Below are 14,162 nucleotides of genomic sequence, written 5' to 3' on the forward strand. Positions count from 1 at the left end.
GACTAAGTGGGCGCTCATAACGAGGTGCCGACCCTCGCTCCGACCATAGGATCGTACCATAATCGATCGATAGGTAAAATAAATACATTATTTTAAATGGTACCTAGCGTTCAATGTCAATTATATGTTCTAGGCGAGGACACCATGCGATGGTTTCCGTTATGAACGTACCCTAAGGGTACGTTCGCCGGGGCTCGTTAGCCGCGGCTTAACAGTATTACAGCTACAGCATTATGGTTCAGAAAAATTTAGTGGAAGCATAGGGGTTAACCCCTACCACGTAAGTTCACAGCTGTGGCGTCAGCAAATAAGGTTATGCCCTCAGTATTCTGGGATGCACAAGGTGTATTGTTCATAGATTATTTAAAAAAAGGAGCTACCATAGCAGGTTCTTACTATACGCAAATAATACCAAAATTGTGTGAATCCACAAAGGAAGAGACGGGGAAAATTAAGGAAAAGTTGTGCTATTAGGTGAAAGGTGTACAAGTCCTTGGTTGTAATGACTGCCATTTATGATGCAGGTTTTGAAACTATAGGGTAATCCCATATTTTCTAGATTTGGCACCCAGTAAATAGAGTCTGTTCCAAAAACTTAAATAAGACATTGGGGAAACAATTTCGGCCAATGATGAAGTAATGTGATACAAATGAATGGGTTGACATAGTCAAAGCTTTCTTCCAGGACATTATCAAAATGTTAAAGCGCCGATGGGAAAAGTGTGTTGATCTTAGGGGGCACCATAGTGAGTGAGTATTTCATTCAGACATTGACCGCAGCGAAATACCCAGAATGCGTTGTGGGTAAACATATTTGCTTAATGTAAGTAAAAATGTTCTTCCCAAATTGTGCAAAACTATAATACCGATAATAACTCAACGTGGACAAAAGTGATTGTTCGCGTTATGTTGTGGGTATTTATAGCTTGTGCAAACGCCGAATAGCTTAGAAACACATGTTATATCATATAATTTCATATTACATTATATCATATCATAAAATTTTTACAAGCAAAGCCCAATTATTGACAGTCGCCTTCAGGCGAAACACAGGTTTAATTAGCATGTATGACTCGCCATTCACTACCCAGTCCCTAGCTTCTCATGAGACAAAAACAGACCAGAAACAAACAAAGCAAACAAGAACTACATAGCTCAGCCATCAGGAAACTATTTAGCTGGATCGTGTTATTACCATATTTACATAGATAAAAAGTAACTGCTGGAAAGTGGTCAGAAACAGTAAGAGGACGCTCAGTTAGGAATGAAAAATGTTTAGCGAAAAAGCATATGTGCACCGCGAGAAATTTTAAAGGAAATTAAAAAAAAATTAAGTACCCATCGAATTAAGGCCTCGAATCAAAAGAGACTGAACAGCAGGCATTAAAACCTTTCAGAAAATAAGATTTTTTTACAAACTAAATTTACAATTATTATTGAAATCAGAGAAAACCAAAGGATAACCGAAATAAGAACCGTAAGAACTGTCTAGCCGAAACATGAAAATAAACATAGAAAAGATAATACGAAAGCCGAAAAATAAATACATAATGGAAATGAGCTCACAAGAAGGTTATTATAAAAATATAAGTACCTTATAAATGTCATTAGTTGGTGAACTAGTTTTCCTTAGCCTTCCTTTGATTTCTTGTATAGACTCAACAGTAACAAACGAATTCCTTTTTTGTTTCTTAGATAACTCCGAGTCTTGATCTTCACTTGCTTTATCACTACTTGAGCTCGAAATCGACTGCAAAATTTGATCTAAAGCATCTAAATCTACGCTGTTATTTCTTAAGGCTGTATTCAGTCTTCTTCCTTTTTCCAATTCTTCTCGAATCTTTCTTACGTTGCCTAAACTTTCTGGCAGATCTACAGGTTTAGGACTAGATGGTTTTGAAGCTTGCTTTGGAAATTGTAGAGATCTTCTTATTTTGGATGTTCTCCTCCAAGTTTGAAGTTGCTCTAGATCTTCTAAATCTTCGATACTCTTATTTCCATTTGTATCTTTTTCTGGTATTAAGCTTATATCATCACTACTGCTACTTTTTGTTCGTACAAGATTAGTATGTCCATTAACGGTGTTACTATTACTGTTATTACTGTTATTGTTTTCACTCGATACACTTTCTATTTCGTATATTTCGACACCACCATCTCCACTTTCTCGATCAGATATCGTAGGCCGAGGAGATCTTCTCCCAAATGCTTGTCTTACCGCTGATTCATGTATTTGATGACATAGTCGTGAAACTCGATGAAGATTAGTTGCTGCGGTAATGTGAGCGTTGCGTAAATGGTCTGTGAGATCTGACGACGGTTGAAGAGGTTCTTTCGTTCGTTGGCGCGTTGGAGGTCGTCTGATTGCAGTTCTACCAACTGAAGCTTTTGATTTTTGTGACGATAGATCCAATGGATTAATAGAGAGCTGAAAAATAGTATATATTAGTCTTGAAATGAATAAATAAATTTAAGTGCTTATAAAACATACTTAATTTGAAAATTATTGTGAATAAGATATGTTTTAAAGTTATAATAGTTTGGTCACAAACAAGTTAATTTTTTGTACAGTTTTGTTGATATTGGTTTAACTTAAAAAGAACACATCATTATAAATAAAACATACCAAACAATATTTCTGAAAACATCTTATAATTTTATAGAGCTGTGAAGGTCTGTAACATAATAATCATTGTGTTAAATGAATACCCTAGAATGACAGAATTACTTATTGTTCAAGCGAGACAAGTATTGTTTCTGTTAAATTATATAATGAGAAATATATTTTTCCTTGAGTGTGATTTCATTACTTTCATTGTCATTATGTCATAGTTATACAAGGTGGTTTATACTTTGTACCAAATTTCAAAATTAAAAATACAAGTAATTGCTGTGGTTTAAAGTTGTACATTTTACAGAATGTATCTAAGTTATTTGCGATACGCTGAAGACATTTTAAGATAAATAAAGTTAAAAAACTTAATTGTAAAATATGATTTACTTATTCAATAGTGAATCAGAATCAAGAATATCTTATATTTGTAGATATACAGAGTGAAACTGCTAAATTAAATAAATTCAATAATAAATAAATTGGGGCTTGATCACATAAACGCTCGGACACGTCGATTGGTATTATTAGTTGACATTTTTTGCAATAAAAACTTTTTCTCAGAATAATTTAGACATATCTCGTGTACAATATCCTATAAGTACCTGTATTTAACTGTTTCAGAAATAATAGGTGTTTTCAGATTTATTATAAAATTTGCTACAACTCACTCAATACTCATTTCCCATGTAGGTCTTGAAAATGAGAAAGTAAGCAAACATTATTTTAGCGTTTCTTGTTATAATAGTTTTGTTTACTTTACTTTAAAAAGCCTAACCTTAGCAAATTGTTGTTAGCCTATATGACAGTAGTTGCTAGTTCTATAGTCGATTGAATTTCGTTAACTGCATTTCAGAACACTGATTTATTTAATAGAAATGCATAGAATAACAATTCTACAGATGAGTGGTTATGCAGACAAAACACGAACACAAATGGATGTTGCTCACTTATTTCATAAAACATTTCCAAATTTGGCGCCTATATCCAAAGGGACAATTAGTAAAATAGAACAGAAGTTTCTCGAGCTTGGACATGGAAGGCAGATAAAAAGCAGCTTCAAATGCAATAAGTGATGATGTCAAATTGGATATTATGCTTGAGTTTGAGGAAAACCCACATAATTCTAGTCGAAAAACAGTCCTGATGTTTGATATTAGCCATTCATCGATTATTCGAACATTAAAACAAGATAAAATATATCCTTATAAAATGACCGATTCAGGAACTCTCATGGAAAACGACATTAATAGGAGGACGTATTTTTGTGAACAAATTATGGCAATGCCAATCGTCATAATTATATGGTCTGCTATTGGTCTAGGGATAATCCTTAGTGAATCAGAGAAGAACATACACAATATCCTGAAAAGGTCAATGTATATGTAGGAATTGTTGGAGACCATATCATAGGCAATTGTTCATTGATGACAATTTGAATGGCAAGAATTATTTAGCACTTCTCCAAAATAATGTCATACCAACTTTGACAAACATATATCCTGATTCAGCAAACCCAAAAGTTCCAGCGAATATGATATACTTTCAGCAAGATGGAACACCATCCCATTAGCAAATCTTGTTTTTCTGGTGCACTCCATTACTTAAGGTTTACGATCACTACATCAAAATGTTCTCTATTCTGCGCCACTCTTAGTAATTGTTGATCGTCCAAGTTCTGATATTGCGAATCCATGACATGGCTTTCTTACCTACTTCTCTTCGGCTCTATATCGTTCATTCAATTATTATTCGTAGCAGGATATATTTGTCATTTCTCATTGTGTAACCTAGGTACGAGGTTTTACTTTTCTTAATCGTTGTTTTGAGTTCTAACTCTCTATTTATGGTGTTTAATGTTCATTGTTTTGCAATGTTAAAGCCACATTGCAAAGGCTTCTAGCCGTCTCATGGTATTTAATTTTAATGTCCAGGCTTTAACTCAACCTTGTCAGACATCTCTTTGAATATGGACGCTTTTAGTAGTATGGTTAAAATATTTCAAGGTTGCTTTTTGGTTCCAATTTTTCATGCTGGACTCTATGCAAAGCCTGCTGGCAGTCAAAGAAACAGAGATATATTTTTTTCTGGTAATCGAGGCATTTTTGAATGAGTTTTTGAATCGCAAACAGCTCTTCTCTGGTTCCCAAGGCCTTTCTAGTTCCGAACTGAAAGTCACTTATATCTATTTCACATTTATTTTAAATTCAATATTGTGTGATCCTTAAGAATATTTTTAGTAAGTGACTAATTAAGTTAATGAGCCTAAATTCGTCGCATTTGCGAGAACTAGATTTCTTTGGCATAGCTATGAATTCTGAGTTAAGCCATTCCTTTGGTATTACGCCACTTTCATATAATGTTGTTAAAAAGATGTGTTAGTAGTTTTATGTTGTTATCATCTATTAGTTTCATCACGTCTATTTTTATTTCATCTGGTCCACAAGCTTTGCAATGTTTTGCACATTTTATCGTATTTTTTACCTCTACGTCTAGGATTGTGGGTCTTTTCTTCCATCTCCCACGTCGACGTCTGTTACAATTCAGGTCTGTCATCCGCAAAAGAGTTTTCGATAAATTTTACACACACTTAAATATGTTCTCTTCTTTCTATAATTATTCTTCCTTTGTTGCCAGCTAGAATAAGTATATTATGTTTCTTATTATTATTGGACGTTTCTTTTAATTTTTTGTATAGGTTGAATGTATCATGTTTGTTGTCTAGGTTTTGTATTTCGTCACACATTTCATTTACCCACTGTTCTTTTGCTTCTTTGATTTTTAAATGTATGATTCTTTGGATTTCTTTATATAGATGGGGGTTGTTTTTGTGTTTTAGTCTCTCATCCATGAGTTCCAAAATATCTTCCGTCATCCATTTTTCCGTTTTTTACTTTTCGTATTCTTAAGTTCTTCTCTTTGTACTCCAACTATGGTTTGTCATATATGTTCTATATCTTCGTCTTCCGTTATGTTTGTGTTTTTTTCAGGTTTTTATTTAGTTTGGTTCCTACTTTTTCTTTATTAGTTTCGTTATTATCAAAATCAATGTTCAGCAATACATCACAGTGGATAGGAAGGCGAGGATCGATGGAATGGCCAGCTCGATTTTCTGATCTTAAGCCATTAGACTACGTCTTGTGGAGGTATCTAAAAAATTTTGTAATCAAAACTAAATATCTCGACTTAGATGACTTAAAAAGACAAACAACGCTTGCGGTTAGATCGATCATGCCTAAAATGTTAAATAACGTTAGAAGCAATTTCTCTTTAAGATTATGATTAAGGTAACCGAGGCGTTCGCGGTGACCATTTGGAGCATCTAGTCATTCAAATTATTGTGTTTTTTGTTTTTTTACATTATCAAGAAATTAACAGTATCAGTTATTAATTTTTTAGTGTGCTGCAGCAAATTTCTGTACTCAGATAATTTTATTTTTTTTAATGTTACTTTTTGCAATGGATCTGAAAACACTTAATATTTCCGAAACAGTTAAAGATAGGTACAGGATATTTTACAAGAGATATAAATAAAATATTCCGAGGAATCTAAAAGTTGAATAATATATAGAGTTTTCTATTTGAAATAAGAAAGTTGATATTGGCCACTGTTACATGACACACCCTGTATAAAAGGTTTTATTGCAAAAAAAGTGCAACTAAAAACACTAATCGAAGCTTTGTTATCGCTTTGATAAATTGAAAGCCCAAAGTATATGGTGCAAGAGCACAATTCGTCAAACCTTTCGTGTATGAATCGGTATCAATAGAGTCTTATAACTCTTATAACGATATCTCTGCATAACCTTGCGTCGACAGAGACTCGAGTTGATGCACCGACTGTTTTGTGTGAATTTATCAATATATCAATATACATATATACATACAATATTAGTTCAATGGTATCTAATGTTTTTGTAGTTAGAGGATTATTGCTTTTTCTCATTTTTAAACACTTCGTATTTTTTATGATTAATATGTTAAAGTATTTTGCCTATTATTTAATATTGTTATCTTCATATGTCAAAAATTAGTTTTGTAGAGGATCAAGGATCTCATAATCTATTCTATTCTGGTGAATGTTTAGAACTTTTTCTTTTATAACTTTGTCCATTAAAAAGTTTTGTTAGAACGTTCTTTTTTCGATGCTGAAGGTGTTGGCATCTCATTGACGATCCAATTGTAGGGGATATCGTGAACCTTCGGCGTAGATCCTTGAGCCATAAATTTAACCTTCAACTGCCTTTTTCCTTTCATTATCAATTTCATTCTGTCCAGTTCTTGTAATATGAGCAAGGGGCTGCAACTTCCTCTTTTTAATTCTCAAAAGAAGTAGCATATTTTGCCCATTCGCATACAAATTCTAATATTGGTAATATATTTGTTTATGTGCAAAATGTGCATATATTTGGAATACTTACCTGAAATTGTCTTATCAAGAGTGGACATTTTCATGGAATTGGTCATAGCATCAATTGTTTATACAGAAGAAACTATCTGTCACAAGATAAATAATAGTTATATTTAAATCATTGCATTATTATTATGGTATTCGCTAATGAATATCACAATTATCCATGCAATTTAAATAAAAATAATTATATAAAAGTGTTTGACCTAGAAATTATACCTCCACTCATCCCCACCGTTTGTACTAGCTAAATAAACATTGACTCACATAATACCTAGGTGCCATTTCCTTAGCAAAACTAGTATGCAATTATTTGTTATGCAATTAATATGATTTCGCACAGCATTGAATGCTTGCTTGCTTTGTTTTTATTGCTTTTTGTTAAAACCAGTTGTTCATTTCCTTGTTTAAATATTTCAAGGAATAATGTCAACTGTAAGTGGGTGTGTAGGTACGTACATTTCGGTGTTTTCGTAACTACCGGGAGAAAAACGTATATACAATACAAGTTCATTATTCGTCCATGATAATATCGTAAAGATGCCACATACACGGAAATCGTAAAAATGTTGCAAATAAACATACGTTGTATATAAATCAAGTACACTTTTTTTCGTAAAGACACCATTCTAAAAATTTTAATTTGATCGACTGATTACTAAATAACTTAACTTTACTGGCGATTTTCTAAATTTAGTGCCGATCCTATGGTATATCTAACAAATAATGCACTAGCTTAACATGCAACACTACATCGGACTATGCTCTGATCTCGACCCAAACACCAGTTCGAAAGTGTTTGATTCTTTTATCCATAGTCTCCATACCCAGGTGCTGATGGAAATTACTGTTACGTATACACCAAGGAGTATCGATGATATTATTTACCACTTTATTCTGAAATGTCTGGATGTTATCCATATTAGCTTTGGTACGACGGATACACTCACATTGATCTTAGTATTTTCTTAGAAACAAGTACCTAATTTACTATAAATGGACAGATAAGAAATTCTCCCAATCTTTTAAAACATTTTTTTCGTCGAATATCAGGTGCTCCTCTTTCCTTTTATTGAGCTTCTAGTGAGTTATCTTTTCTCTAGACATAAGACCAGCGCGATTTTGTGTCTCAAGAGTAATAACCAATGATATCCTGATGTTGTATTTGGGACAGATATGATTTATTCTAACTTAATTTACGAAATTTATAAGGTAGACTTGCAATTTTTCAGTCGTTCGTCACTAGTGTCTGCTCCTGCTATAATAACTGCATCGTATGCGAAGGTACACTTCTCGTTTTATTCTAAAGTAGCTGTCTCGTTTTATTCTAAGAACTTTATGATTTTAAGACTTCTCAGTACTGTTTAGGTAGAAGAGGTTCGTAATTTGTATTTGAAACCTTCATTATAAACAAATCAAAATATTGATCTACACGTGACAAATCTACGTGTGACAAAATCGTGAAGTAGATTTAGTGTAGAATACTGCATAACAATTTACTTCATTGTAGAATAACTATGTTTAACCCTAAAATAATAATTTGGTATTAAATGTTACATATAATACAGCTTAAATGTATATGGTGTAGCTCTAATATTAGATCAACAGTACAATCTGATGGAAAACAAGGAAAATTTAACATCTATGAAAACTTTAACAAAAGGAGCCTCATTTATCCTGTAGAGACATGGAAAATCACAGAAAATAATAGAAGAAAGCTCGAGGCGACAGAGATGGATCTGTTTAGACCATGATTGAGAATATTTAGTAGAGACAGAATTAAAACTGATGACGTCACAGCGCGCATGGTAAAGGGCGGGTCATTAACAATATGTATTAAGCACACACACATCCAGCTCCAAGGGACTGCGTGTTCCATTGGATAGTGGGAGTTAGATGTCCAAAGATCAACCCAGTAACACTCCATCTTGGAGTGGTACCTATCTGAACTCCCAAGCTATGCTCCCACTTCTCTACATCGCAGGACATAACGAAGGGGGGCTCATGTAATGATCGTTACTTTGGATGCTCTGGGTAATGGGACATCCTGTGTTTTACATTGAGTGGTTAGGTCACCTGATATTAGGGGTAGCTAGAACAGCTTTTCTCCTTATGAAATGACTGAATTTAATTTTGATACTTTACTTTGGGACTTAAGTCCCGAAAAAATGTGTGTTCCGGACAGAGAACCAGCCACCTAGGTTGGTGTCTCTCTGTCCGAAATGTGTGTGTTCGGTTACTCGGCCGCCAAATTAACAAAATAAATTTTTTAAAGTATACCCATTAAGAGTTTTAGAATTTCATATTTTAATTAATATTAATATTTCATTCATCAATAACTTGCAAAACAATCTTGTTCATGATCAATTAATCTATTGTTGGCGTTTTTTACACTCTCCACATCTCTTCGTAATTTAGGTATACCATCTTCACAGTTGTATATTTCAACATCTCCCATTGTTGGTCAGATGGTCTTGAGTAATGCTTTGACATTTAAATTTTATGATCCTCCCATTGACTGCGGGATTAACTGAACTATCGATATTATACCCCATTTATACACTTTTCTTTCAATGTTGATTTTTAATTCTAAGTATTTCAATTTCATAGTTCGATATCTTCTTTTCTACAGTATTGGTAATGCTTGGCGACATAACACTGGCGATCTTTTGCATGCCGCAAAAGACAGACGTCTGGCCTTAAGATAATTCGCCAACGCACTATAGGTGCACGGCACTATAAGAAGAAGAAGGTAGTGTCTGGTAGACCTTTTTATTGTAGTCAACAACCCACTATCTAATATATTGTTTAGTCTAGTTTTTACATTCACACTCTATGTCCACTTTAGTTGTGCCCAAACTAACACCCAAATTATTACTGACAGGTTCGAGTGTGAGATCTGGATTATGAAATCTACATAAAGTAATCTATGTAATGTCATATTTCATCAGTTGACTTCCTATAGTAGTGTCAGTTGGACTTTTGGTCAATGTTCAGTTTCACAGAATTTTGAAATGTGTAGATCACATCACTATGATTGTAACTGCGCATCCAAGTTTTCATATCTCAAATGTCACTTTAACATTTCCGTTAAGACCAGGAGCTATTCTCTCTCCTGCTATCACCTACTACGTAGCTTCTTCAAATTTAAATTTTTTTAAAACTGTTTGTCCTTTGTCTAGTATTGTGTAAATGTATTATTTAATGTTTATGATATTCACCAAATTTTTGGATAGCCTATAATTTTGACGAAGTAAGTCTCAAACGTTATATTAAAAATTTTTTTTTATCAACCATCAATTTTTATTTTTCGAGGACAATTAATTTTTCTTCAGTTGAACAAACGTTTCTTGGCTTATTTCAGATGCCACTGAAGATGCTCTAGGAGCGAAAGTAATTTTGTTCTCCTGGCCGCCTGAGCACTCGAAGGGACTGGCCATCGAGCCCATGCTTGTACTTGAGTACTGGATCTTCTGGGTTTTCTCTATATTCTGATAGCTGTTATCTAGGCGGTCCATGTACCGTCCTTACATTTTCGTCATAGTCTGCCAACTCTTTTAATATTCTGTGTGGATGGTTTCTAAGGTCGCCAAATATCACGTCTGCTTTCTCTTTTATCATTCTCAGGATTCTTTCTGGCTATGAGTCTCTAAATATGTACCTTAACATATCTAGGTATTTTCAGAGCCGCCTTGATGATAAAGTTTGGGACGGTCTGTATTTTTTTCTATTGGTTTTGCACGTATGCCTTCATGGTGATTACGCATATGTTAAGATATAAGCATATGTTAGAGTTAGCAAAATTATGCAGTTTGCCGTAATAATCTTGATTTTGAACCTTAGTTTACTCTTCTGCCTATTACCTAAGAGAGTTGACTTCTTAGTATTTTGGATTTATGGAGAGTTTGGTTTATATGATTCGTGAAAGTTAGCTTTTTATCTAGCGTTATGCTTAGATAATTAACTTGGTTCGTCCATTCTATTGGGGTGTTGAACAGGGTTGCCTTAGCCAGATTGATGTATATTAATGTTGCCACACAATGAAGCACGAAGTTGCAACTGATTTTATCATTAATGAGAGTATAAAACATCTGGTATTGCACTTTAAACGCGCAAGTCAAAGAATCTGGGACCTGTTCTTTAATATAAGTCTTATTAATGTACTTGCTCCAACTTAGAATAAGGAAGGTGAAAAAAGACCAATTCTAGGATGAGCTAGAATGTATATATTACACCAGTTCATATCTCTATAGATGCTAGACACTTTTTCAATCCAATGGATGTCCTAATCTACCAAAGTGCCAATATATATTAATTCAGGCCCCTACCAAGTTGGCACAGTGATCTGCACAGCAATCTGAAATTTCAAAAAGCAGAAGGGAGCATCCATATAAATATCTTACGAGAGAACATGAGTACTTGCACAGAAGAAAAAAATGAACTTAATGTTATACTGGAAGAACTTATCGTTAAAACTTAAATGAAAATACAAGAAAATTATTTAAACTGTCATAACATGTGTAAAAACAAGAATGACTATACTATATTCAATACAAAGGAAGAAGTACATAGTAGATATATGGGTTGAAAATTCTTTAACGAACTTCTGTCCACCGCAAAAGACAAATATTTATCACCTCAAATACCATCTTAGTCAAAAATAATTAATACACTGTAAGAACCAACACAATACGAGAATTACGAGAAATACGAGATTTAATATGGCACTCAGAAAATAAAAAATCTTCAGGAATTGCTGAAATGCCCGCAGAAATTTTAATACATTTTATAATAACTTATTCGAATTTGTTATAAATATAACTGGTTAAACAACACACCTTTTTTACTACAAATAAAATCATCACTTGGTAATTTAAAAAATGCAGTTTAAATTCTTTTTCAAAATAAAGAAATGCCAGTCGATTAGGTATAACCAGTTACTACCATTAAAAACAGGCAGGTTACATCCATTACAAAGCAATAACCGTGCTATTGACGTTATGGTCTAGAGATATCAAATTTGTATAAGTATTGTATTACATGTCAAAGGACATAAAACCCGAAGAAAAATATCCTTTTTAAGAACTGATAAAATCTGACACCTTTATTATATTAGAGACACTTTCAACAATAGCTGGGGTGTGCCAGTCTTATCTTTCGCAGTTAGTTCGCAAAAAAGACAATGTAAGCTGCATTTTACGATCATATAACCTTCTAATTATAGGAAGAAAAGGTGTGATTAACGACAAACAGGGTACTTAACAATCGTTTTTAAAATTTATCAACGATAAATTCTGCCTTCTACTGCCTAAACTGGTTGTGATATTTCTGTTTTATGTAATAAATTATTTCGTTCAAAGCAATTTGCTGTAGAATCTGATAATCATTTAAATCTTTTTCCAAGGACGTATATTGTGTTGGAGGATGTCGTTTAATAACAATAAAAACGGGTAGAAAATAAATAATAGCTAATTTTAGCAATAACTTACAAGTTTAATTACAGTAGTCGTTAGGATTATATATTCTCGCAAAACAAAAACATGTATTTATTAGAACTAAATTATTAACTTGAAATGTTTATTTAATATTAAGTAGGTACGTTAAGCAGGGACAAGTTGTAGAGATATTAATGGTGAAATTCTACATTATACAAACTCAGTTTTTAACAGATGGACACAATATTTTAGCGATCATCTCAATGTAGACTATATTGAAGAAAACGACAACATTGAAAATCATCTAAACCTACATCAGCAACTATACATTGAAGCACCAACAACAGAAGAGGTGTCAAGTGCAATATAAAAACGTAAAAATAAAAAAACCCCAGGAATCGGCGAAATCTATTCTGAAAGGTATAAGCATGAATAAGGAAGGTCGTGATCAACTTTTCGCTGCAATCCATAAACTAATAGTACTTATATGGCAGAACGAATTAATACCAGAGGAGTGGTTAAAGGGAATAAATACTATCCCCGCTGCATAAAAAGGGTGATCAACTTTTTTTGAGACACACAAATTTTATTTAAAAAATTGATTTCGCGCGCGTAGCTTACATTTAAAATTGCCTATCGCTTTAAGCGTTCTTTCTGAGGGGACGGCTGATTCTACATACACAAAAAGTGCTAATTAACATTTTTGTTTAAAATTACTTCAGATACATTTTATACATATTTACCTTCTCTCTTCCCCTACGAGGGAGGTTTTAGGAGAAGGAAGCCAGGTGGTAGGAGTGGCAAACTTTTTTGTATTTATTTTGGGATCTAAAAATTGACATTATCAGTAAAATTCAGCTTGTTCGTATGATTTTTAATCAAAGGTCCTCCAGTCTGACGACTGAACTATTGTAGGGCGTACGAAAAGATATCTCCTTTCGGTAAATAATTACCATATCTCTATTCTAAACATTTACAAGTAACTCCAGCATAATGGCAATACGAGAGATGAAACTAATTATTATATTGTCGTTCTCGAAGTGATAACTCAATTATGCAGTCTTGATAAATACCTCTGTGTATATAACTTTTATTATCTCTTCTCAAATTAGACAAAAGACTAGGATACTGAAAATCCAGCATTTAGAAATCACGCATTAAAACGATTAAAAAAATTTCGCTATTATGGCCATTAAAATAATTGTTTCTATCGATTACTTCAACCTTCTTAAATCTTATCTATATGATCATAAATTTAAAGTAAAAGTTATTGAAGGCACTTCGAACTGTATCGCAATAAATTCTGGTATTTTTCAGAGGAGCATACTAAAACGAGTACTGTACTTACTCTATAGACATGACTGACCTATAACCCATTATGACATTATCCGATGTGGCGTACAAAACCGAATCTATATAAAAAAAATTACAAAATGTACCAAATATAAATCAGACGTACACCCGGAAAGAAAAGTACTATACGGTGACAGTCTGGGAATGGCTCGCGGCTAGACAAAACAGTGGAGATGGTCGTGCGGTCCACAAAACAAAAAAATCCGAAGTTATATCAGGGGCGCCAGGTAAATTGGCCCACAGCCTTCCCTACGTTGCTATTCAATAAACCACCAACTTACCAATAGGTTTACTACTAAAATACTAAGTAACAGTATACAACCTGAATAAATAAAAAAATAAATGAAATTGT

At 33.4% G+C, this 14,162-nt stretch overlaps 1 protein-coding gene across 6 annotated transcripts in view; it reads right to left on the bottom strand.

Moving 5' to 3' along the window:
- Positions 1–14,162, bottom strand: part of LOC140434866 (uncharacterized) — a 541,244-nt gene that overhangs the window by 55,382 nt on the left and 471,700 nt on the right. For all 6 annotated transcript variants that reach the window (XM_072523454.1, XM_072523453.1, XM_072523449.1 and 3 more), the window contains exon 4: positions 1,595–2,428. In XM_072523454.1, the coding sequence (XP_072379555.1) occupies positions 1,595–2,428 (834 nt within the window). The remainder of the gene's footprint in view (positions 1–1,594; positions 2,429–14,162) is intronic.

Source organism: Diabrotica undecimpunctata, chromosome 2, assembly GCF_040954645.1.
Source record: "Diabrotica undecimpunctata isolate CICGRU chromosome 2, icDiaUnde3, whole genome shotgun sequence".
Lineage (NCBI taxonomy): Eukaryota > Metazoa > Arthropoda > Insecta > Coleoptera > Chrysomelidae > Diabrotica > Diabrotica undecimpunctata.